At 36.6% G+C, this 25,255-nt stretch overlaps 1 protein-coding gene across 1 annotated transcript in view; it reads right to left on the bottom strand.

Moving 5' to 3' along the window:
• Nucleotides 1–25,255, bottom strand: part of LOC114045332 (disintegrin and metalloproteinase domain-containing protein 2-like) — a 131,908-nt gene that overhangs the window by 25,483 nt on the left and 81,170 nt on the right. The window contains 5 exon segments of the mRNA XM_027865264.1: nucleotides 6,506–6,689; nucleotides 9,814–9,919; nucleotides 10,083–10,281; nucleotides 10,401–10,487; nucleotides 17,264–17,444. Of these exon segments, the coding sequence (XP_027721065.1) occupies nucleotides 6,506–6,689; nucleotides 9,814–9,919; nucleotides 10,083–10,281; nucleotides 10,401–10,487; nucleotides 17,264–17,444 (757 nt within the window).

Below are 25,255 nucleotides of genomic sequence, written 5' to 3' on the forward strand. Positions count from 1 at the left end.
ATGAGACATCAAAACACTGTAAAACAAATCCAAAAGAATGAAAAAATAGATGACAATGTGAAATATCTCACTGGAAAAACAATTGACCTGGAAAATAGATCCGAGAGAGAATTTAAAAAGTATTGGACTAACTGAAAGCCATGATCAAAAAAAGAGCCTAGACATCATCTTTCAAGAAATTATCAAGGAAAACTGCCCTGATATTTTAGAACCAGAGGGCAAAATAGAAATGGAAAGAATCCACCGATCTCCTCCTGAAAGAGTTCCCCAAAGGAAAACTCCTAGGAATATTGTAGCCAAATTCCAGAGTTCCCAAGTCAAGGAGAAAATGTTACAAGCAGCCAGAAAGAAACAATTCAAGTATTGTGGAAACACAATCAGGATAACACAAAATTTAGCATTAAGGGACCACAGGGCTTGGAATATAATATTCCAGAGGGCAAAGGAGATAGGATTACAACCAAGAATCATCTACCCAGCAAAAGTGAGTATAATCCTTCAGGGGAAAAAATGGTCATTCAGTGAAATAGGGGACTTTCAAGCATTCTTGATGAAAAGACCACAGATGAATAGAAAATTTGACTTTCAAATACAAGACTCAAGTAAAACATGAAAAGGTAAACAGGGAAAGAGAAATCACAAGAGACTTATTAAGATTGAACTGTTTACATCGCTGCAGGGAAAGACGATATTTGTTAACTCATGAGTCCTTTGTCAGTATTAGGGTAGTGGGAGGGAAAAATTATATGTATGTATAGATAGATAGATAGAGGGCACAGGGTGAGTTGAAGATGAAGGGGTGATATCTGCAGAATAAAATTAAGGGGTGAGAGAGGATTATACTGGGAGAAGGAGAAAGGGAGAAGAAGAATGGGGTAAATTATCTCACATGAAACAGACACGAAAAGGCCTTTACAGTGGAGGGGAAATGGGGGAAGGTGAGAGGGAATGAGTGAATCTTATTCTCAAAGGATTTGGCTTAAGGAGGGAGTAACATATACAACTGGGTATGGAAATCTATCTTACCCTACAGGAGAATAAGGGGGGAAGGGGGCAAGAGAGCAGGGAGATGATAGAGGGGAGGGAAGATTAGGGGAGGGGATAATCAGAAGCGAACACTTCTGTGGAAGGACAGGGTCAAAAGAGAGAATAGAATAAATGGGGGGCAGGATAGGATGAAGGGAAATAGTTAGTTTTTCACAACATGACTACTATGGAAGTGTTTTGCATGACTACACATGTATAACCTGTAACAAGTTGCTTGCCTTTTCAATGAGGGTGGGTGGGGAGGGAGAAAGTAAGAAAATTTGTAACCGAAAATGTTTTAAAAACACATGTTAAAAAAAAAACTGTTTTCACATGCAACTGGGAAATAAGAAATACAGGAAATGGGGTATTGACATATATCCTGCCCTACAGGAAAATAGAACAGGTAGGGGATAAGAGAAGGGGAAGAGAGATAGAGGGAAGGGCAGATTAAGGAAAGGAGTATACAGAATGCATGCCATCTTGGGGTGGGGGGAGGGATGAGATAGGGAGAAAATTTGGAACTCAAAATCTTGAGGAAGTGAATGTTGAAAACTAAAAATAAATAAATTTATTAAAAAAAAACTAAAGAAAAAAAGGAAAAAAATTATGATGAGCTAACCTTAATGGATTAAATTCAAAGGCCCAGATGAACTTCATCCCAACTCCCAGAAGAATTGACTTATGTGATTCCTGTGTCACTGTTAGGTCAACTTTGAAATATCATGAAGAATGAGAGCAGTGCTGTAGGATGGAAGAAGATTAGATAGTTGTCCCAATTTCCAAAAATGAGTGAGACAGTGGAATCTGAAGACTATATGCGATGAATCTTGACTTTTACTGGCAAAATTCTAGAGATAGTTAATGGTCATTTAGCAAAGGAAGCAACCAGAACAAAAAGTCAGCATGTACACATATTGCTACAACATGTACACGTGTTGTAGACAACACAAAGCTAGGTGAGTTTTTAATATGTTATGTATCCAGAACCAAAGAAATCTAGACAACTAATTCGATCTTGGGTATAGTATCTGGAATAAGTGGTTTTCTGTACTCTGCCCTTATTAGATGATATCTGGATGCTACATATTGAGAAAAGGTCATTGATAAACTGAAAAACAAACAGAAGAGAGGGACCAGAATGATCAAGGGCCTCAAAATCAAGGGTTGGTAAAAGAATTGGGGATGTTTAAGCTAGAAGAGTGAAGATTTAGGGGGACATCACAAAACCAAAGAATCTAAGAGCTGAAAATGGCCTCAGAGCCAAGGATGAAGGAAGAAGGAAGAACTGAATTTTCTTAAAGGTGGTATCATTGTTAAAGGCCATTGAAAGAAAAATACAAAGAGAAAATGAAGAAATCTATAAAGACATTTATACTGAGGCATACACAGAAAAGATGAAGCAATTCCTTTAGAAGTCTCAACTTCCTTGAGGCTTCATTAAAAACAAACAAATAAACCAAAAAGAAAAAAAGAGAGAGAGAGAGAGAGACTGAAAAGCCCATTAAGTGGACAGAAAATTATCCTAGAGGTTGAATGGAATGGGGAAGGGTTAGTTAATAAGATCATGTACATGGAGAGGGAAGGAAATTTGGAAAGTGTTTGCTACAACCATCTCATTTTTAAGATGAGAAGTTTCAGTTCAGATTGAGAGAGTAGCAAGATATGCAGGTAGAGAATAGCAGAGCACAAACTTAGCCCAGGTCAAATCTTCTGCTGTGAAATCTAGTGCTTCTCCCTCCACATTGATCTCCCTCATTCATTAATGAATATTTCTGGAGGGAGTCTGGGACTATAAGGATGTATTAACATTAATTAGTACATCTGGGGGTGTAGCTATACAGTCTTTCAAATGGAAATATAAAAATGAAGGGAATGAGAGGGTCCAGAGACAGCTGGCTCTGGACAAGGCTGTAAAGAAAGCTCTTGTTTTTTGGACTTCACACTTTGGTGTATTTTTTGGACCAAACATTGCCTGGGTAGGGTAGGAAACTTCAAAAGTCTTTCTCCTCCTGCATGGGAGAGTGGACAGGAGGAGAGGGAGTGGTTTTTTGGACTAAAGGTTTCTCAGGGAAAGGAGGCATTTCAGGAGCATCTATTCTTAGATAGGGTATGTGTTTCACTTGATCATATTCCACCCCTAGAGAGGAGGATTCTAGATCTTATGGTTGTGGAAGACTAAGGTCTAGAGAGATTAAAGGATTACAGAATCAAAGAGCTTGAGCTTCTAGGGACCTTATCTAAAACTGAGGCGCAAGTTCACAAAGATGATAAACTCTAAGAAGCAGGATTTGAACCTACAATCCCAAATTTGAAGCCAATGCTCTTTACCACACTTCCTTCTAATGAGCTAAGTTGCCCCAAGAAGATGTAGGGAGTGAAAGGCAGAGCCTAGATTCCTAACTGTATCACTTCCACATGATTAATATTTTAATTTCCACAAATTAATATTTTGAGGAATAGAGCTCCTCAAAGGAATGTCGAAGAGAGGGAGAAGGGAGAAGTACAAGTCAAAAATCATATATTTAGCTGGGTTAACAGTTTTTGTTTCTAAAAGCCCACCATGTATGTGAGTCATGGAGGGCATAAAAAATAACATTTATATACAAAACTCACAAAAGGAGATTAAATCTTAGAATATCCCAATAAGGGAAAAATCTGCTGGTTCCTTCTATTATACCTTCAAACTTATCCAAGTACCTCCTGTCCTTCAAAAAAAATCCTTCATTGGACCCTAAAGCTAGCATTCTACACCTCTTTTTTTTTCTCAGCCAAACTACTAGAAAAAAAGTGCTGATCATACTCACTGTTTCCACTTCCTCTTCACTAACTCACCTTTCATCTCTTTGCAATTTGGCTTCCAATCTCATCACTCAGTTGAAACTACCAATAATTTCTTAATTACTAATTCTAATTGTCTTTTCTCAGTCAGTCCTTATCTGTGTTGCCTCCACAACATTTGTCAATGTTGACTACCATCTCCTTCTGGATATTCTCTTTTTTCTGGATTTTTGTGTAATAGGTTTCCTGGTTCTCTGACTACCTATATGATCACTCCACAGTATCCTTTGCAGACCATCATTCAGATCACACTACCTATTTGCAGGTGTACCAGAAGAATCTATCCTAGGGCCCCTTCTTTCTCTATATTTTGTGAACGGTTCAGCTCAATGAGTTTAATTATCCCTTCCATGCAGATGACTCTGAGATCTAAAAATTCATCCTTTTTTTCTCCTGAGCTCCAGTCCCAAATCCCCAACTGGCTGTCAGGCATTTCAAACTGGATGTCTGAAAGGAATCTCAAAGTCAACCCCTAAGCACAATGCTTTGCATGTAGTAAGCACTTGATAAATATTTTTCATTGATTCATATATTCACTTATGCCCAGTCAATCAACAGGCATTTATTAAGCACTTCTTGTATGCCAGGCACTATGCTAAATGCTGGGGATACAAAGAAAAGCAAAAAATCCCTGCTGTCAAGAATCTCAAAGTCTAATTGGGGTAACAATATGCAAACAACTATGTCCAAACAAGCTATAAAGAGAACAAATAGGGAATAATCAACAGAGTAGCAAAGCACTCACATTAAGAAAAGTGGGAAACGCTTCTTGTAGGAGGTGGGAATTTAGTTGGAACATAAAAGAAAGGGGGAAGTCAGGAGATAGAAATGAGGAAGGAGAATGTTCCAGGCATGGTAAAGTTGAAATGAAGTGAAAATGCCTCGAGTCAGGAGATACAGTATTTTGTGCAAGACACAGCTAGGAGCCCAGTGTCACTGGATCACACAGTAAGTGGGGGGTAAGAGGGCTTTAAGGTATAACAAGATTGGAAAGGTAGGAATGAGTCATATTATAAAGGGCTTTAAAGAAACCAAGCAGAAATGGATTTTCTAGGTTGTGATTCCAAATTCACACCTCTTCTTACCTTCCGAGAGGCTCTTTAAAGAAATTCCTTTATGCAATGATACAAAAAATACAGATTTTAATTCCAAAGTTTGCAGACTTCTGAGGAGGCTTTGCCTCCAAGCTACTATATTTGGCTTTGAGATTTGTTTGTATGGAGAAAGGACTAGAAATGTCAGGTTTGGAATGTTTCTTGAAATATGCTACTACCATTTTGTAATATACATTTGGCCAGTAAAATCTGAGCAGACTATAAAAAAGACTGTAAGGATTAAATAGACATAATTGTCTCTAGAGCAGAATAAGTTGGGATCTTGCTTAGTCAGGAAAATGCCATACCCAGAGTAGAAAAGATTAGAAAAATAAAGGGGTGATGGTCTTGATGGTAGCTTGCTTTCTGATGTCACTGGCCCCAATCATTGTTAACTATGCCAGATATTACTGTTTTTCCTTTATGATTTTTCCCTCCATTTCTTGAAGACATCACCTACTGTTGCTAATTAGTAAGACACTTGCTAACAGTGCTATAGGAAAGAAAATAGTTACATATTTTCTATAGAGGTTGCTTGCTTATGACCATGTTTTGAGCTTGATTCCACATACTGGATTGAGTATATCTATTTTAGTTGAGTGAATTAGAAAACTAAATTGATTTTTTGAAATTATCATTAATATGGTAAGAATGCTGATGAATTAGTTGTCTATTGACAAAGGTATGTTGTCAGTAGATGGTTTATTAAGTGTTCATGAAAGATGTGATGAAATCATAATAATGAATGTGAATGGTGCATTTGATGAATGAATTGGCCCTTGGTAGTTACATAGAAGCAATGGGAATGACAATTAATGAAGAGGTTAGCTGGGCTTTCCTAAATACCTTTTTATTTCTTTGTCTTGGAAGTAGTCATAGGTCTATCTATTATACTTCTTAGATAATAGAAAGACATACTGCTTGGAATGGCAATTCTGAACCCAAGTTTTACCTAGTACCAAAATGTAATCAAAGGAAATTAGGACCAAAAGAATTCCATAAACCTAAGGGTACCCTCAGTTATCTAGGTAACTGGAAAGCAGACCTAAGTCAAGAAGTAGCTAGGGATACATATAGCCAAGGATAAGTTTGCATCAAGAATGAGGAGCCCACCTCCAGAAAAGTATTTATGAGTTAAATCAGAGTCACTTTATGGGATGGATACATCTCTCTGTTAGAAGAGATATATACTAGTTCATCCCCCTAAAGGCATTCTTTTTTTTTTATTTCCATCTCTCATTCTTGAACAATTAAAGAAAAGAAGGTTAAAACTGCTAACTCCACTACATCCACCCCCAAGGTTGCAATGAAAACAGAAAGATTATCTGCTCAACTCCAATCCATAATGATCTCACCTCATCCTAGACTATTATGTCTTCTATCTATGTACATCAAAAAATACTGTAGACCTTACATTATTTTTTAAGGATCTGAGAAAGTTTACAGAATTTAAGTTTTAAGTTTAGGATAACAGAAAAAAATAAGTTCCAATTGTCTTGAAAGTCAGACTCACTTTTTAAGATATACAAATAAATTGTTGTTACCTTTTTATAACCACAAGCGACTCCATCACGTACCCACATGGGGTCTTGAGAATCATCATATGTTATGTAGTCTAAGGTGATACACAGATTTCCTCTTGCATTAACATAAATGGTAGCTGCTTTTGTATTATAAAATGGCTGTCGACTTTTAAAGTCACATATTAGTTTTGCACAGAGGAAGTCCCTATAAATGTGTCAGGAGAAAAAATTATTATTATCCATTTAGCATTTGATCACAATATTCTAGCTTTATAACAACTAAAATACATTTTAAAGTTCTGGCCTAAAAAATGAATTCTTTAAAAAGAATAAATCAATTTTATTGCCAATATTAAACAATTGAAGGGCACACCAAAGAAAAAGGATAAATTATATAATAGTTTCTAAAGTCTGTGTTTGGCTTCCCTAACTCCTTTATGAAGCAGTGAGGTGGTGTAGTGGATAGAGCACTAGCCTCAGACCTGAGTTCAAATTCAGCCTCAAAAACTTCCTAGCTGTGTAACCTTGGACAAATCACTTAAACTCTGCCACCAGAGAAGAAAATGGCAAACCACTACAGTATCTTTGCCAAGAAAAGTCCGTGGACAGTATGGTCCATGGAATCACAAAGGGTCTGACATGACTAAGGACTGAACAAAAACTCTTCTACTGTCCTGATTTTCCTTTTATCTTTCCGTCTGGTTTAGCTCCTACTTTTTACATTCCTTAACCATAGCCAGGGATAGGGAACATGTGGCCTTCTAGGTCCTTGGGTGTGGCCTTTTGACTGAGTCCAAGTTTACAGAACAAATCCTTTTATTAAGGAGATTTGTTCTATGAAGTTTGGATTCAGCCCAAGACATAGAGGGCCACATATGGCCTCAAGGCTGCAGGTTTCCCATTCCTGACCATAGCCATTGTTCCAAAAGTTTTATTTTCTCCTCCAGATTCCAACCTAACAATCTCCACCTCCACTACATACACACACATACACACAAACACACACACACACACACACACACACACACACACACACACCACATTCACAGCAAATAAACTAGACTATTACTTAAGAAAGAATATTTGGGTCATTTTAGCGGATCTTCCTCAATTTCCATCTTGCTACTGTTGAAGTGGACATCATTATCTTTCTCCTTCCCTCTATTAACAGAAGAAGAGGTAATGTTAATTCCTCTTGGTATACCTTTGGCTTCATCCTCTCCTACCTCCTTTGGAACCTTGTTTCAATAATCATTTTTCCTCTATCATTCATTTTCACAGATTCACAGAATTTCAGAGTTGGAGGGGTCTTAGTGATCATCCAACCCAACCAATGCCTGAAAAAGAATTCCCTCTGCAACATACCTGACAAGTAGTTATCTAGTGTTTGTCTAGGATATCAAATGAGATATATTCACCATCTCATCAATCTATCCATCTCCAATGACTTCCTCCTGACCATAAACATGTTCAGGTTTCTCAAATTCAAGAAAAAAAATTATATCAACACTTGTACCCCATCTAAATACTATCCTATCTCCTTCCTCCCCTTCATAGCCAAACTCTTGTAAAAGTTATCCCCATCCAATGCTTCCACTTTTGCTAGCTAATCTTTATTCAACCTTTGGTGACCTCTTAATTACTAAATAAAATACTTTCTTTCAGTCTTCAACCTTCTTGACCTCTCTGTAATATGTACTTTTGGTCTCTTCTTCCTTCTGGATACCCTTTCCTCCCTTATTGTTAGAGACACCACTCTTTTCTTGTTTCCTCTCTTCCTTCAACTGCTTCAAAGATCAGTGGAATACATGAGGTACACAAGACTCAGTAGTAAATTATCTATCTATAAAGTGTTTGATACACCCAAAAACCCCCACTTTTGAGACAAGAACTTACTATTTGGCAAAAACTTTTGGGAAAACTAGAAAATAGTATGGCAGAAACTAGGTATAGCCCAATCTCATACTGTATACCAAGATGAGATCAAAATGGGTACATGATTTAAATATAAATAGTAATACTATAAACAAATTAGGAAAGCAAGGAATAGTTTACCTTTCAAATCTATGGAAAAGGGAAGAATTTATGAACAAACAAAAAAGAGAGAGCAATACTGGATGTATAATGAATAATTTTTATTATATCAAATTTAAAAAGTTTCACACAAACAAAAACCAATGCAACCAAGATAAAAAGAAAAGAAAAAAAGCTTGAAAACAATTTTTAAAGCAAGTATTTCTGATAAAGGCCTCAAATTTGTAAGAGTCAAATTTGTAAGAATACTAGTCATTCCCCAATTGATAAATGGTCAAAGGATATGAACAGTTTTCAGACAAAGAATTCAAAGCGTATCTATAGTCATATAAATAAATGCTCTCAATCACTATTGATTACAGAAATGAAAATTAAAACAACTTTGAGGTGCCACCTCATACCTATCAGATTGGCTAATATGACAAAAAAGCTATCACATTGGCTAATATGACAGAAAAGCAAAATAATAAATGTTGGAAGGGATGTGGGAAAACAGGGACACTGATGCACTGTTGGCGGAGTTGTAAACTGATCAAACCGTTCTGGAGAACAATTTGGAACTGTCCCCAAAGGGCTATAAAACTGTGCATACCCTTTGATCCAGGAATAGTTCTCCAGGTCCATATTCCAAAGAGCTCAAAACAGGGGGAGGGACCTATTTGTACAAGTATATTTATAGCAGCTCTTTTTGTAGTTGCAAAAAATTGGACATTGAGGGGATGCCTATCAATTGAGGAATGCCTGAACAAGTTGTGGTATATGATTGTAACGGAATATTATTGTGCTATAAGAAATGGTGAGTAGGATGATTTCAGAAAAACCTGGAAAGACTTGTGTGAACTGATGCAGAGTAAAGTGAGCAGAATCAAGAGAACATTGTATGCAGTAACAGTAGTACTTTACAATGATCAACAATAAATGACAGCTATTCTTAGCAGAAAAATGGTCCAAGACAATTCCAAAGGACTTATGTTGAAAACTGCTATCCACCTCCAGAGAAAGAACTGATGGAATTTGAAGGCATATCTAAGCATACTACTTTTCACTTTCTGCATTTTTTTAATCTTTTTTTTTCCTTTAGGTCTGTGTCTTCTTTCACAACATGACTAATATGGTGATGTGTTTTTCTTGACTGAACATGTCTAACTGGTATCAAGTTGCTTTCTGTCTCAGGGAAAGGGGAAATGAGAGAAGGAAAGAGAAATTTTGGAACTCAGTTTTTTAAATGAATATTAAAAATTGTCTTTACACATAGCTGAGGAAAAAACATTTTAAATTTAAAAAAAAAAACATGCCTCCATCGGCACTGTATGTATCCTGACATGGTACGACCACAGTGTCCTGTCCGATCTGCCTTACTATTTAGTTCTTCAAAACAAGCAGTAGCACCGAGAGATGAATCTAAAAAAATGACAGGTAAGTTACTTATAACATAAAAATAAAATTAACAGATTTTTAAAAATAGAATTCAAATGTATTTTTTTATAAACACTAAGATATAGATTTATCCATTTCTCAACGTTTTTTAAGCCTTTGGGGCAACATAGATAATTATCATAATTACCTTGACCAAATATTTCTCTACACTGAGCATTTGGATCTGGGCATTTTCCTTTATAGCAATAAGCCGTTCTGGAACGGCAATCATGTCCATCTTGAACATGTAAGTCAGGCATACAGAATTCTGAAGATCCATTACAATATTCAGGGAGATCACAGTCCGAATCAGCACGATCTCTACATTGTGTACCTCTTGCACGAAACTTACAAGGGGAAGGGAGAGGGAAAACAGGGAGGGATGCAGAATAAAATGGAATATTAATTCAAAAGTATTAAAAAATCATGGATAGGCATTTATCATCTGAAATAACACAGATCTTACCTGACAGTTTTGACAGCACTCTCCTTGGGCACACACTGCTCCACTTTTCAGTTTACATTTCGCACTATCACAACATGTAATACAACTCTGAAAATAAATAAAATATTATAAAGTTTTGACCAATCTAATTTTGGTTTAAAATATCATATTTTAATATTAATGAAAACTGTTTTTAAAGACTATATACGAAAGATAATCTTAATATCACATACAAACATAAAGTAAGCATTTATTTTATCTAAAATGGATTAACTCATGTTATTAATAAGTCATACAACTCAAAAACAATTGAGAGTTTTCTGTTTATTTAGGACAAAATTTCTCTAAAATTTTCTGATAGAACAGCACACTCTGTGGCCCTTGAGAATCATTCAAGGCCCTAGAGACTATTTCAAGCCTATTTAAAATGACTTCTCCAAAAGGATAGAGAAGCTCAAAAGACAGAAAAGGAACAGATACACATAACAATGACACACACCCTTGTACTTTACTTGAAATGTGTATATTTCACTCAGGGTCTTCAATTCAAGATATAAAATAATCAGAAGAAAATCCTTTAATGTTTTTCTGGCCACCTATTACACAAATCAATATACACTGTAGGAGGTTAGTAGGCTTCTTTCTTTTTAACTTACATGCTCCTGAATCAGAAGGCACTATTATTCTAAACAATGGCAGACTCATCATCACACTCCAATTCTATTTTCTTCCATGCTGTTCCTCACCTATGCCTGGAATCGTTTGCTAATACATCAGTATTCTAACTAATGGAAATTTGAAAATGGCAGCGAATACACACTTTAAAAAAAAGCACCCAAATGCAAAAGACCCGAAGACCTCTTCCAAATATGGGAATATCAAGCAAAATTTCAGGCAGCTGTTGAAAAAGTTCTCTTGTATGTCAAATCTTCTATTAAATTCAGGGTTTTTTGTTTGTTTGTGTTTGTTTTAAAAAATCCTGAAAGTCTAACAATTCATTAAATATCCATTTTCTTTCCATTCAGGATTTTCTTAGTTTTACTGGGCATGTTATTTTCAACCAGAACCCCAGTTGTTTTGCTCTTTGATACACAGCGTTCCAAGATCTGCAGTCTTTTAGTGTCACTGCTGCTAGGTTTTGTGTGATTCTAATTGTGGCACCACCATATTTAACTTGTTTTTTTTCTTGTTGCTTGTGATATTTTCTCCTTGAGCTGGGGGTTTCAGAACTTGACTATGATATTCCTGTGGGTTTTCCTTGTAGCATCTCTTTCAGGTGGTGATTGGTGATTTTTTTCTATTTCTACTTTTCTCTCTTATTCTAATGCTTCACGACAGTTTTCTTTCAAGATTTCTTGTATTATTATATCAAGATTCTTTTTATGATCGTAGCTTTCAGGTAGTCCAATTATTCTTATATTTTTTCTTCTTGATCTGTTCTCCAGATCAGTTGTTTTTCTTATAAGATGTTTTACATTCTCTTTTATTTTTTCATTCTTTATATTTTGTTATTCTTTGATCTCTTATAACTTTGCTAACTTCCCCTTGCCCAATTCTGATTTTCAAGGAGTCATTTTCTTCCTTAACACTCTGGATCTCCTTTTCAAATTGGTTGACTTTTTCTACTCCTAATCTTGTTTTCCTTAGGTTGTTCTTTTTTTTTTTTCAGTTGAGTTTTTCTCCTCAATCTCATTTGATTTTTAAAATCTTTTTTAAGTTCTTCTATGAATTCTTTTTGGGCAGGTGACCATTTGACATTACTTTTTGGGGTAGAAGGGGGTTTCTTTGCTTCAGTATCCTCTTCTGAAAATAAACCCTGGTGTTCTCTATTCCCCTAGTAATTCTCTATGGTTGGGTTCTTTTTTCTTTGCCTGTTCATTTGTTTTTATTTGTAGCAGTTTAGTTTTTATAATCACCTCTAGCCCTGGAGTATGGTGGGTGGTGCCTCTGGCCTCAGATCCTCCTTCAGTTGTCCCCTCTGGCCTGGAACTGAAACCAGACCTCCAGCCTCCTGTAAGTGCCCATAGCCAGTGGTGTTCCCCCACACCCCACCACCCCATTGCTTCTGCACTCACTGGGTTGTACTGGTTCCTTCTTGCCCCCAGCCACATCTCCACAGCACAGATGGGTCTGGTGTTCCTTATCAGTGGAGGTTCCTGTGATCATCCCCAGCTCAGATGCCCAACTCCTCTCACTGTCCCAGGAGTAAAAGTTCCTGTGGCTGGAGCCAAGGCAGCCTCCCAACCCAGCTAACCCCAGGGTTTGCTGCTTGTTGTTTAAGGGGACCTAGCCTGGAGGTGTTTACTCTTCACAGGGACCCAACATCATCCTGGGATTTTTCTTCAGATCTTCTCCAATTGTCCCAGGAGGACTACTGTTCTGCTCCTACTCTTATTTATTTTTAGCCCTCTATGTTTGCCCTGGGGTGCTATTATTATCTTGTTTGTGTGGGAAATCTGGAGACCTTGGGATTTTCTGACCTACTCCACCATCTTCCCGGAATCCTCTCCAATAGCATTTTATATCATGAGTCCTTTGGGATTGTCTTGGATCATTGCCTTGATCAGAGTAACCAAGTCATTCATAGTTCTTCATCATATAATATTGCTGTTACTGTGTTCATGTATGTCTTTCCAGGTTTTTCTAAAATATCTTGCTTATCATTTCTTATAGCATAATAATATTCTATTACAATCATATACCACAACTTGTTCAGCATTCCCCAATTGATGGGCATCCCCTCAATTTCTGATTCTTAACCACTACCAAAAGAGCTACTGTAAATAATTTTGCACAAGTAGGTCCTTTTCCCTTTTTAAAAATCTCTCTGTGATATAGACCTAGTAGTGCTATTGCTGAGTCAAAAGGTCCACACAGTTTTATAACACTTTGGGCATAGTTCCAAATTGCTCTCCAGAATGGCTGGATCAGTTCACAACTCCACCAATGGTGCATTAATGTCCCAGTTTTCCCACATCCCCTCCAACAGTTATCATTTTCCTTCTTTGTCACATTAGCCAATCTAATAGGCGTGAGATGGTACCTCAGAGTTGTTTTAACTTGCATTTGTCTAATCAATAGTGATTTAAAATATTTTATATGAGTACAGATAGCTTTGATTTCTTTGAAAACTGCTTATTCATATCCTTTGACCATTTATCAATTAGGGTATGACTTGTTCTTATAAATTTGACTAAATTCTCTATATATTTGAGAAATGAGGCTTTTATCAGAGATATTTGCTATCAACCCTACTTTCTTATTTATCTTCAACTCTTCCTGTCTACTGGTTATTTTCCTACTGCCTATAAACATTCCCATGTTTATAACATGTTTATACACACACACACACACACACACACACACACATATATAGAGAGAGAGAGATATATATATATATATGTATATATAACTGTTAACCTTCAAAAAATGTCTGGATGCTCTGTCACAAATTTCTTCCCTCTCCAGTCCATCCTCCACCCAACTACCTTTGGTCTTCCTAAAACACAGTTCTGACTAGATCAATGCCCTCCTCCCCCCCACACACACACTCAATAAGCCCCAATGGCCTTGTCATCTCCAAGACCAAATGTATAATCCTCTCTTTGAAATTCAAAGTTCTTTATAACCTGACCTTCTATCTTTCAAATCTTCTTACCTCTCTTTACCCCATCAAGTACTGGGCATTGGCTTCCTTGATGTTCCTTGAATAAGACATTCCACATCTCCCAGTTCTAGGCATTTTCACTGACTATCCCTCATGCCTGGAATGTTTTCTGTTCTCATCTTTGTCTTCGATCTTCCTTATTTCCTTCAAGTTACAGCTTAAAGATCACCTTCTATAAGTAGTCTTTCTGGATCTCCCTTAATTCCAATGCCTTTTCACTATTGATTATTTATAACATATCCAACATATAGCTTGTTTGCACATAGTTTTTGAATGTTGTCTTCCTGACAAGACCTTGAAATCCTCAAGAGCAAGGACTCTCTCTTACCTTTCTTTTGCAGTTAGCATAGCTACTTCCTCAGTTAATTAATAAATGTTTATTGACTGATATTGACTGACTTCATGAAGTCCCCTACACTCTTTCCTCTCCCCTCTTTCTCATCTGAGGACCTTGGCTCTCACTTTGCTTAAAAAAACTAGGCCATTTATCACGAGTTCCCTCTTCTCTCACACTATTCATCTCAAAACCCTTTGACATTATTTATCTCTTCTCTATTCATTTTCCCAAACCTCTGACAAAGAGTTTGCCCTTTTCCTAGCCAAAGCCAACTTCTCTACATATGTATTTTATTCTATTCCTTTCAGTCTTCTTGAGTGGATTGTATCATCTAGCACCATCCCTTCCCCCATCCCACCCTGGGCTAAATCTTCAACCTCTCACTGTAAACTGATTCCTTCCCTACTTCCTTCAAACATACTCAAGTCTTTCTCAACAGAACAAAAATAACAAACAAACAAAAAACTTTCCTGAACCCTACCCATCCTCTTCAGTTGTCTACATTTGTTGCCTCTACTTCCTGTGCTGCCACTACTTAACCCTTTGCCATCTGGCTTCTGACATCATTTATCTGAAACTCCTCTCTCCAAAGTCACTAATGATTTCTCATTTGTCAAACCGGATGGTCTTCTCTCAGTTCTCATTCTTCTTAATCTTTCTGCTGTATTTGACGTTGTTGACCTCTGTCTTTTATAGAATATTTTCTTCTCTCTGGGTTTTCCTAACTCTCCTTTCTCTTGGGTTGCTTCCGACCTCTCTGATTGCTCCTTCTCATTCTCCTTTACTGGCTTATCTGTCACATTATGCCTAGGTTTTGTAGTAGGCACTTTTCTCTTCTCCCTCTGTACTCTCTCTCTTACTAACCTCATTGGTTCTGATGGGCTTAATTTTCATTTCTATACAGATAACTTCAAGATCTACATACCTAGCCCCAGCCTCTCCTTCAAGCTTCAGTTCTGCATCATAAATTGCTTAATATACATTTCAACCGGATGTCCTGGAGATGTCTTAAATTCAGCATATCTAAAATTGAATTCAATATCCCTACTTCCCTCAAACCCTTTCCCCTCTTCCAAACTATTCTATTTCTATTGAAGGTATCATCATTCTTTCAGTATCTCTGGTTCAGAATCCTTATATTATCCTGGATTCCTCACTCTCCCTCACCCCACATCCTAATCAGTTGACAAGTGTTGCTGTTTCTATGTTCACAGTATCTCTCACATCTGTCTCCTTCCCTCCACTCACACAGATAACACCATAGTTCACACCTTCATAACCTCTCACCTAAATTAACATAACTTCTTAACTGACCTCTCTCCTTCAAGTCTGTCACCACTCCAGCACATTCTACACACTGTAGCCAGAGTAATTTTCATTAAGTGATTCCCCTGCTAAATAAACTCTATTTACTTTCTATTGCCTCGGATAAAATACAAACTCTTCTTTTTGGCTTTTAAAGCTCTTCATGATCTGGCCTCAACCTATCTTTTCAGTATCATTACACATTATTCCTCCTCCTACATTCTGTGATCCAGCCAAACTGGTCTTTGCTCTGTTCATCATTCACAATACTCCATCTTCAATGTTTGTACCTTTGCCCTAGCCCACAATCCCTCCACATCTCTGCTTTGTAGAGCCTCTCTCTTCCTTTTATATAGAGCTCAGGAAATATCTTCTACATGGAGCCTTTCTTGATGCCCCAACTGCTAGCGCCCTCCCTCCCAAAACTCTCTTGTATTTAGCTTCTTTGCATATATTTGTATTTGTTGAGTTTATGTTTATAATGTATATATTTTCATAGGTTCTTGCTCTTTGTGTATGTTCTGAGCTTCTTGTGAGTAGGGCCTCTTCCATTCTTTGTACTTATATCCCCAGTGCCTGGCACATAGTAGACACCTAATAACTACTTGTTCATTGATTGAGTCTACAAAATGCTACTTTTTACAATTTTCTAAGCTCACTGGAGCTTCTTTTTTTGTAGCTATTTTTCCTCACTTCTACTACTCTGGCTGAGGAACTGTGGAAGGAAGACTTATGAGGCATTCAGAGACTCCATATTTCTTCCTAGATGGGACTGCTGAAATTATCTCCCCATGTTCCTGTATACCTAGACTGCTATCAAGATAAGTTAACAGGCAAGGGGGAAAAGGTAATGCAGACATTTCACATAAGGCAAACTGAAAGGCAGTATAGCACGGTGAATAGGGACTAGATTAGAAACAAAAGGCTTGGCTTCAAGGCTGGATCCACCTCTACAAGCCACATGACCACGTGGAGGCCACTAAGCCTTATGAAGTTTCTTGATCTGTCAAATATAGCTAATGATTTTTTTACTATGCCAGGAGAAAAGTATTTTGTATATCAAATAATGATATATAAACATGAACTATTCATATTTTTCACATGTTTCTCTATGAACCATGTTTATTTTGAAATGTAAGATCTGTAAGATCCCATTAGCCTTGGTATTTCATCTCGTCACTACCCTCTGTCTCTCAGTGGGGTGATGAACTCCAAACCTCCATTGAAGGAGAAATCCGAGGTCAAACATCCTCTCATTTCTCACCATCTCACTTAGGCTCATTTGGGACTTCTCTGATTGATTCCTACATTATGCCCCCACATCAGTTACCTCTGTACCCAAGTATGCCCCATCTTTTCAGCTTCCTTTTGTGGTTTGTCTTCTCCCATTATATTGTACACTCTTTGAGGGCAGGGACTGTCTTTCTTGTTTCATATTTGTATCCCCAGCACGGTGCCTGGCAAATAGGCATTTCATAAATATTTATTGACTGACTGACTGGGGTACTATAGAGAGAATAAAGAAAAGCAGCATGAAATTACTTTCTGAAAAAAATCTAAATCTTCACCACTCACTTGGTTAGTGCCACAGTCACATTCTTCACCAATTTCCCGGATGCCATTCCCACAAGTTGAAGTCCTATAAGACGGATCTAAGTCTGGTCGATTCTGAAGACATTCAGGCTTTTTTGTTGATACAAAATTCTTAAAGTCTGCCATACTACAGGTACTAAATACTTTCATACCATTGGACTTCCTAAAAATAAATTGGATCATCAGTTGTTTTTCTTTAAATTCAGTCCATTTTGCTACGTTAAATTTGCCAAGAAATATGGAAAAGGGAAGCTTCCAACTATACAATTGCTTGAAATTATATTATGAGAATACCCTTAAATTGTTTTGGTTAATTTTTTAGTTTCTTATCTGCAAATAGAGGTGATGGACTACATAATCACTATATCACTTCCTATAAATCCTAAGATCTAGTTATTTATCAAAAATAATTAAGATTAATTAAAATTCATAATTATAAAACAAGAAGTACTGGTTCATAATTCCAAAGGGTTTTTTTTAAAGTTATCCAGGCTAGAATGATTAATACCAAAATTCATTGCTATTATAGAACAAAGGAATACTACTTTTTTCCTTAACAGAATTTTTTTTGCTTAAATCTGACTATTTTTGTGAAGTGTTTTTAGTTTTCAACATTCATTTTTATAAGATTGAGTTCCAAATTTTTCTCCCTCCCTCTGTTCCCTCCCCCTGTTCCCTCCCCCTTCCCCAAGATGGCAAGCAATCTGATATAGGTTATACATGTGTAATCATGTTAAACATATTTCTGCATTATTCATGCTGTGAAAGAAGAAATAGAATAAAAAGGAAAAACCATGAAAATAAAAAACAAAAAAAAGTGGAAACAGCATGATTCCATCTGCATTCAGACTCCTAGTCCCTCATCTGGATGTAGTATTTTCCACTATTTGTCTTTTGGAATTGTTCTAGATCATTGTATTGCTGAGAATAGCAAAGTCAATCACACTTGATTATCACACACTATTGTTGTTACTATGTACAATGTTCTCTTGGTTCTGATCACTTCACTCAGTATCAGTTCATGTAAGTCTTCCCAGCTTTTTTTTCTGAAATCTGCCTGCTCATCATTTCTTATAGCACAATAGTATTATTACATTCATATACCACAACTAGTTCAGCCATTCCCCAATTGATGGGCATTCCCTCAATTTCTAATTCTTTGCCACCACAAAAAGAACTACTATAAATATTTTTGTACATGTAGGTCCTTTTCCCTTTGTCATGATCTCTTTGGAATATAAATCTAGTAGTGGTATTGCTGGATCAAAGGGTATGCACAGTTTGATTGCCCTTTGGGCATAGTTCCAAATTGTTCTCCAGAATGGCTAGATCACTTCACAACTCCACCAACAATAGACATTAGTGTCCCAATTTTCCCACATCCCCTCCAACATTTACTATTTTTCTTTTCTATCATGTTAGCCCATTTGATAGATTTGAGGTGATACCTCAGAATCAATTTAGTTTGCATTTCTCTAATCAATAGTGATTTAGAGCATTTTCAGAAATTCTATTTATATTTTATTTCATCAAATATGTCTGAATTACATCTCAAAATTTCTAACATGAATTTTCAAAAATTTTGAGTTCCAAATTCTCTCCTTCCCTTCTGTCCCTCCCCCCTCCATGACAAGGCAAGTAATAGAATATCTATTATACATGTGAAGTCATTGTAAAGCAAATTTCTATATTAGCCATGTTGTAGAAAGAAACAGACAAAAAAGAAAAAGGGAAAAAAAGAAAGTTTAAAAAATTATATCTCAATATGCATTCAGAACTCATCAGTTCTCTCTCTCTCTCTCTCTCTTTCAGTAGATAGCTTTTTTCATCATGGTTCCTTTGGAATTGTCTTGGACCATTGTCTTCATTCTGCTTATTTCACTTTGCATCAGTTCATATAAGTCTTCCCAGGTTTTTCAAAAAGCTTTCTGCCTGTTATTTCTAATAGCACAATAGTAGTTCATCACAATCATGTGTCATAATTTGTTCAGCCATTTCCCTCTATTTCTAATTCTTTAACACCACAAAAAAGAGCTGCTATAAATGTTTTTGTACATGTAGGTACTTTTCTTTTTCCTTTGACCTCTTTGGGGTACAGACTTAGTAGTGGCATTGCTGGGTCGAAGTTTTTATAGCTCTTTGAACATAATTCCAAATTGTTCTTCAGAATGGTTGGAACAGTTCACAAGTCCACCAACAGTACATTAGTGTCCCAATTTTTCCACATTCCCTCATACACGTCTTTATTCCTGTCATGTTAGTCAAACTGGTAGGTATAAAATGATACCTCAGAGTTGTTTTAACTTGCGTTTCTCTAATAGCTTTGACTTCTTCTGAAAACTGCCTGTTCATATCTTTTGGCCATTTATTAATGGGGGAACGGCTTTTATTTTTATAAATTGGTCTCAGTTCTCAATATATTTGAGTAACAAGGCCTTTATCAGAGAAACTTGCTACAAATATTTTCCCCAGTTTCCAGTTTTCTTTCTAATTTTGGCAGCATTGGTTTTGTTTATGCAAAACCTTTTTAATTTCATATAGTCAAAATTAACCATTTCACTTCCTGTGATCCTTTCTATTTCTTGCTTGGTCATAAAATCTTCCCTTTTCTATAGATCTGACAGGTATATTTTTCCTTGCTCCTCTCATTTACTTATGATGTCACCTGTTATGTCTATACACATTTTGACCTTATCTTGGTATACAGAGTGAGATGTTGATCTACTCCTATTTTCTGTCAAATTGTTTTCAGTTTTCCCAACAATATTTGTCAGATGTTGAGTTCTTTCCCCAAAAGCTTGGATCTTTGGATTTATCAAGCACTAGATTACTATGGTCATTTACTACTGTGTATTGTGTACCTAATCTATTACACCATTCTATTTCTTGGTCACTACCAGATTGTTTTGATGGTTATTACTTTGCAAAATAATGTAAAATCTGCTACTGCTAGGCTACTTTCCTTCATGTTTTTTTTTATTTTTTTAATTTTTTTATTATTTTTAGTTTTCAACATTCACTTCCACAAGATTTTGAGTTCCAAATTTTCTCCCCATTTCATCCCTCCCCCCACCCCAAGATGGCATGCATTCTGAATACCCCTTCCCCTAATCTGCCCTCCCTTCTATCTCACCCCCCCTTCTCTTATTCCCTTCCCCTTCTATTTTCCTGTAGGGCAGGATATATGTCAATACCCCATTTCCTGTATTTCTTATTTCCCAGTTGCATGTGAAAAGAATTTTTTTAACATGTGTTTTTAAAACTTTGGGTTACAAATTTTCTATCTTCCTCCCTTCTCACCCACCCTTGTTGAGAAGGCAAGCAACTCGATATAGGTTATACGTATAGTCATACAAAACACTTCCATAGTAGTCATGCTGTAGAAAACTAACTATATTTCCCTTCATCCTATACTGCCCTCCATTTATTCTGCTCTCTCTTTTGACCCTGTCCCTCCTTAGAAGTGTTTGCTTCTGATTACCCCCTCCCCCAATCTGCCCTCCCCTCTATCATCCCCCTGCTCTCTTGTCCCCTTCCTCCCCATTTTCCGGTATCGTAAGATAGATTTCCATATCCAATTTAGTGTGTATATTACTCCCTCCTTAAGCCAAATCTGATGAGAATAAGATTCACTCATTCCCTCTCACCTTCCCCCATTTCCCCTCCACTGTAAAAGCTTTTTCTTGTCTGTTTTACATGAGATAATTTACCCCATTCTACCTCTCCCTTTCTCCTTCTCCCAGTATAATACTCTCACCCCTTAATTTTAATCTTCAAATATCACCCCTTCATCTTCAACTCACTCAATGAGTTTTGTGCAGCTGTCTTCAGAGATACTTCTAGGGACCTGTAATTTTCAGTTCTTCCAAGGTGGTACAATCAAGGGCGAGGTGTTTACTCCTTTCCTGGCCTTTACTCTGGTCTATGAGTGACCAGAAGCACTCTTTTCTGCCTTGGAACTATGAGGGGGATTCCCTCTCTACCACCACCACAAGCTCCACTTATCCTAGCCAGCACTTTTCCTTGCCCCAGGACCACCACCCAGCACTGTAACTTAGATCCAAGCATGGGCAAAGCAAGAGAATCCTGCCTCAGCACCAACAAAGAGATCCCCGCAATCCCCCTCTTATCTGCCACTTGATTCCCCCTCTGTCTGTGGGCCAAGAGCCCTGGAAGCAGCTGCTGCCCCGGGGCTGCACTGGGACTGGGGCCAGGACCGAGCTCCTCTCTCACCATGGTCTGACAGACCTTTCTTACTGACCTTCTAAGTTGTCTTTGGTGTTTGTGAGTTGAGAAGTCTGGAAACCACCACAGCTCCCCTTGATTCAATCCCCTGAGGACTGCTCCAGGTTCACTGAGACCCGGTGTTTGCCTGTGTGACCCACACTGAACTGCTCTCCTCTCCCACCCCAGTGCAATAGACCTTTCTAGTCAACCATCCAGGTTGCCTTGGGCTGGAAATTGTTTCACTCTGTCTTTTTGTGGGTTCTGCTGCTCTAGCATTTGTTTAGAGCCGTTTTTTTTTTTTTAGGCAACTGGGGTTAAGTGACTTGTCCAGGGTCATACAGCTAGTAAGTGTCAAGTGTTTGATCTGAGACCGGATTTGAATTTAAGTCCTCCTGACTTCAGGGCCAGTGCTCTATCCACTGCACGCCTAGCTGCCCCCTAGAGCCATTTTTTCAGGTTTTTGGAGGGGTTTGGGGAAGAGCTCAAGCAAGTCACTGCTTTTACTCCACCATCTTGGCTCCACCCTCCAATAAATATATTTTCAAAAGGGACTCCATGAGTACCTAGAACACATGAATCAAGAAATAAGAAATAAAATAAAAACTATGAAAGAAAGAATTCAAAGGAAAATAGGTAGTTTAGAAGGGAAAGTAGTCAAACTTGTGTAAGAAATACATTCCTTGAAAACTCAATTAATCAAACAGCAATCATGATCTAACAAGAAGATGATGACTACATAATTCAAGAAATAAATGAAACCTGCCCAGATATATTGGAAGAATTGGACAAAGAAGAGAAAGAAGGAATCCACTGATTACAAAGAAGAAGAAAAAAAGCAGTCCACCCTAAATATAGACTTGTTTTCTTCTGCAGATAGAAGAATACAATGTTGTATATAGGAAGAATGAAGTAGAATTTGCTATGTAAGACAAAGAGTATAAAAGCAAGGAGGAAGGTGTGGTCATAGTGGTCATCAAATGAACCTCATTCTTCTCTGGAACAGAAAAAGCAGGGTTTGAAACAAACACAATTTGATATAGAAATAAATCAAACTCAACAGAGAAACAAGTGGGGATAGAGAGGGAGGGTTAAGAGGAAGGCTAATACCAGGGAGAGAATATTCACAAGCAAAATAAACTCCTCGACCCTGAAAGGAAGATTAAAAGGGGAAAAAAGAAAAGAAAGATCTAGAATCTTTAAAAGGGCCTAAGATTGCCTCTTTGGCAACTGAGGAATGGATGAATAGATTGTGGTTTATAAACATAATGGAGTATCACTGTGCCTTAAGACACAATGAAGATAATTTCAGAGATTCCTGGATAGATATAAACTGATCCAGGGTGAGGAGATTAAAGAAACAATTCATACAAGAACAAAAACATTGTAAAGCAAAATAACTTTGGAAGACTTTAGAACTCTGATTAATATAACAACCAATCATATTTCTAGAAGGCCTATGCTGAAATATGTTACCCATCTCTTGAGAGGGAAGTGCTTGACACATGAATTTTTTTGACTATATTTATTTGCTACAAGGGATTTTTCTCCTCTTCTTTTTTCTTCTCAGTTTTTACCTAGGGGAAGAGACTATAGGGAAGTATAATTTAGCAATAGTGATATGACCAAAAAGAGGACTATAGTAACTATTTTTAATTCACAGAATTTCAGAAGGAAGAACAATCAGGAAAATTTTGAAAGTAACATACAGAATTTATGTACTTTTTAAAAAATGGTATAAAATGAAGATTCATAGTTTTATAAAGAATGCTATTTTTGTTTACTACTGTGTATGTGGAAATGTTCTTATTTAATTTAAGTTCAAGATAAAAGAAAATTTCAAACAAAAAATGGTTAAACAAATTATGGTGCATGGATGTAATAGGATACGACTGTGTTTTAAAAAAAAAAAAACATTAACTATGGATCATTCAAGAAAGCATGGGAAGAACTTTATGAGCTGACAAAAATAAAATTAGGACAACCAGGAGTTGGGGGAGGGGGAGAGAAACAATATATACAATGACTACAACAAGGTAAGTGGAAAGAATTACAGGAAAAAAAATGAAACTGAACATTGCATAATTATAATGACTAAGTTTGACCCTGAAAAGGAGATGAAAAAATACATTTTTTTTAGTAGAAGTGGGAAACTATAAGTGTGAAAAAACTCATAAATTTTCCCAATTATGACAATATGTCAAAATGATGACTAGTTTTGCTGAACTATTTTTCTTCTTTTTCCTTCTTTTTTATTCTTTGTTATAAGAGTAGAGAAGAGAGAGAGAAATATATCTGGAAAAAATTTTTAAAAATGTATTAAATGAAAACTTTTTAAATTAAAAAAAGAAATAGGAGACAAATATTTGGAAAGCAATTCACTGCTCATGGTTTATCTGTGTCAATATAATAAAAATAACAATACTAAATAATTTCATAGATATAATATTATATCAACCAAATAACCAAGAGGATGCTTCATAAAATAATATCAAAATTCATTCAGAAAAAAAATGGCCTTGCAAACTCTTTAAATAATAATAAAAAAACACAAATGAAGGGGGCATGGTATTACCAGAAGGCTGCTAGATAGTGCAGTGGCTAGAGTACTGGGCCTGAAGTCAAGAAGACCCTACTTCAAATCAGATCTGTGTGACTAGCTGTGTGACCCCAGACAAGTCACTTAACCTCTGTTTGCCTCAATTTCATCAACCTTGAAATGGGAATAATAGCAGCACCTACTTCACAAGGTTGTTATGAAGATTAAATGAGATAACATCTATAAAGTGCTTAGCATAGGCAGCTAGGTGGTGCAGTGGATAGGGTATTGGGCCTAGAGTAAAGAAGACCTGAGTTCAAATTCAGTCTCAGACACTTACTAACTGTGTCAACCGGGGCAAGTCACTTATCCCTATTTGCATCAGTTTTCTCATCTGTAAAATGAGCTAGAGAAGGAAATGGCAAATCACTCCAGTAACTTTGCCAAAAAAATGGGGTCATGAAGAGTCAAACAGCTAAAATGAATGAACAAAAACAAAACATTTAATAAATGTTTATTTTTCCTTTCTTCCCTTATATTCTAAATTATAATATAGCGAGGGTTTTTGCAAAAACAAAGAGAACAGCAAATTTGCAACTCAGAGGTATGGAGGGGGAAGAAAAATTGATAGAGTGAAATTTTTAAAATAAGAAGATTGAAAGAACATGAGTTTTCTACAAACCAAAGCAACATCTCTTGGAAATGGGTTTAACAAAGATAATATAAACACCAAAGATCTTCCACCCAAAAAACAGAATGAATTAAAACTTGTTGGAAGCAGGGATACTATACTTCAGCAAAACATAAAACTACTCAGAATTTTTTTGGAAACAGAAAGCAAAGTACAGATTAATAGAATCCACATGTCCCTAATAGAAAGAAACCTCAACTTTACCTCACCAAGAAATGTCATGCTCCTTTTTTTTATAAAGCTCATGCTTTAAAATTCCTATGATCTATGAAGATATTTCAAACTAATAACTCCTTTTTTTCTCCATATTGGTGATCTTTCCAATGTATGTAATCTCCATCATAAAAAAGGACAACCTATTCACACCTTCTTATCCTTTGTGATTTTTGTCTATGTTCTTTTATAAATCCTCCATACAGAATGTGTCTAAGATGTCAGAAGCCACCTTCTGGTTGAGGATAAATGGATAGATGGATAGATAGATAGATAGATAGATAGATAGATAGATAGATAGATAGAT

The sequence above is a fragment of the Vombatus ursinus genome, unplaced genomic scaffold (assembly GCF_900497805.2).
Source record: "Vombatus ursinus unplaced genomic scaffold, bare-nosed wombat genome assembly UNPS02014778.1, whole genome shotgun sequence".
Lineage (NCBI taxonomy): Eukaryota > Metazoa > Chordata > Mammalia > Diprotodontia > Vombatidae > Vombatus > Vombatus ursinus.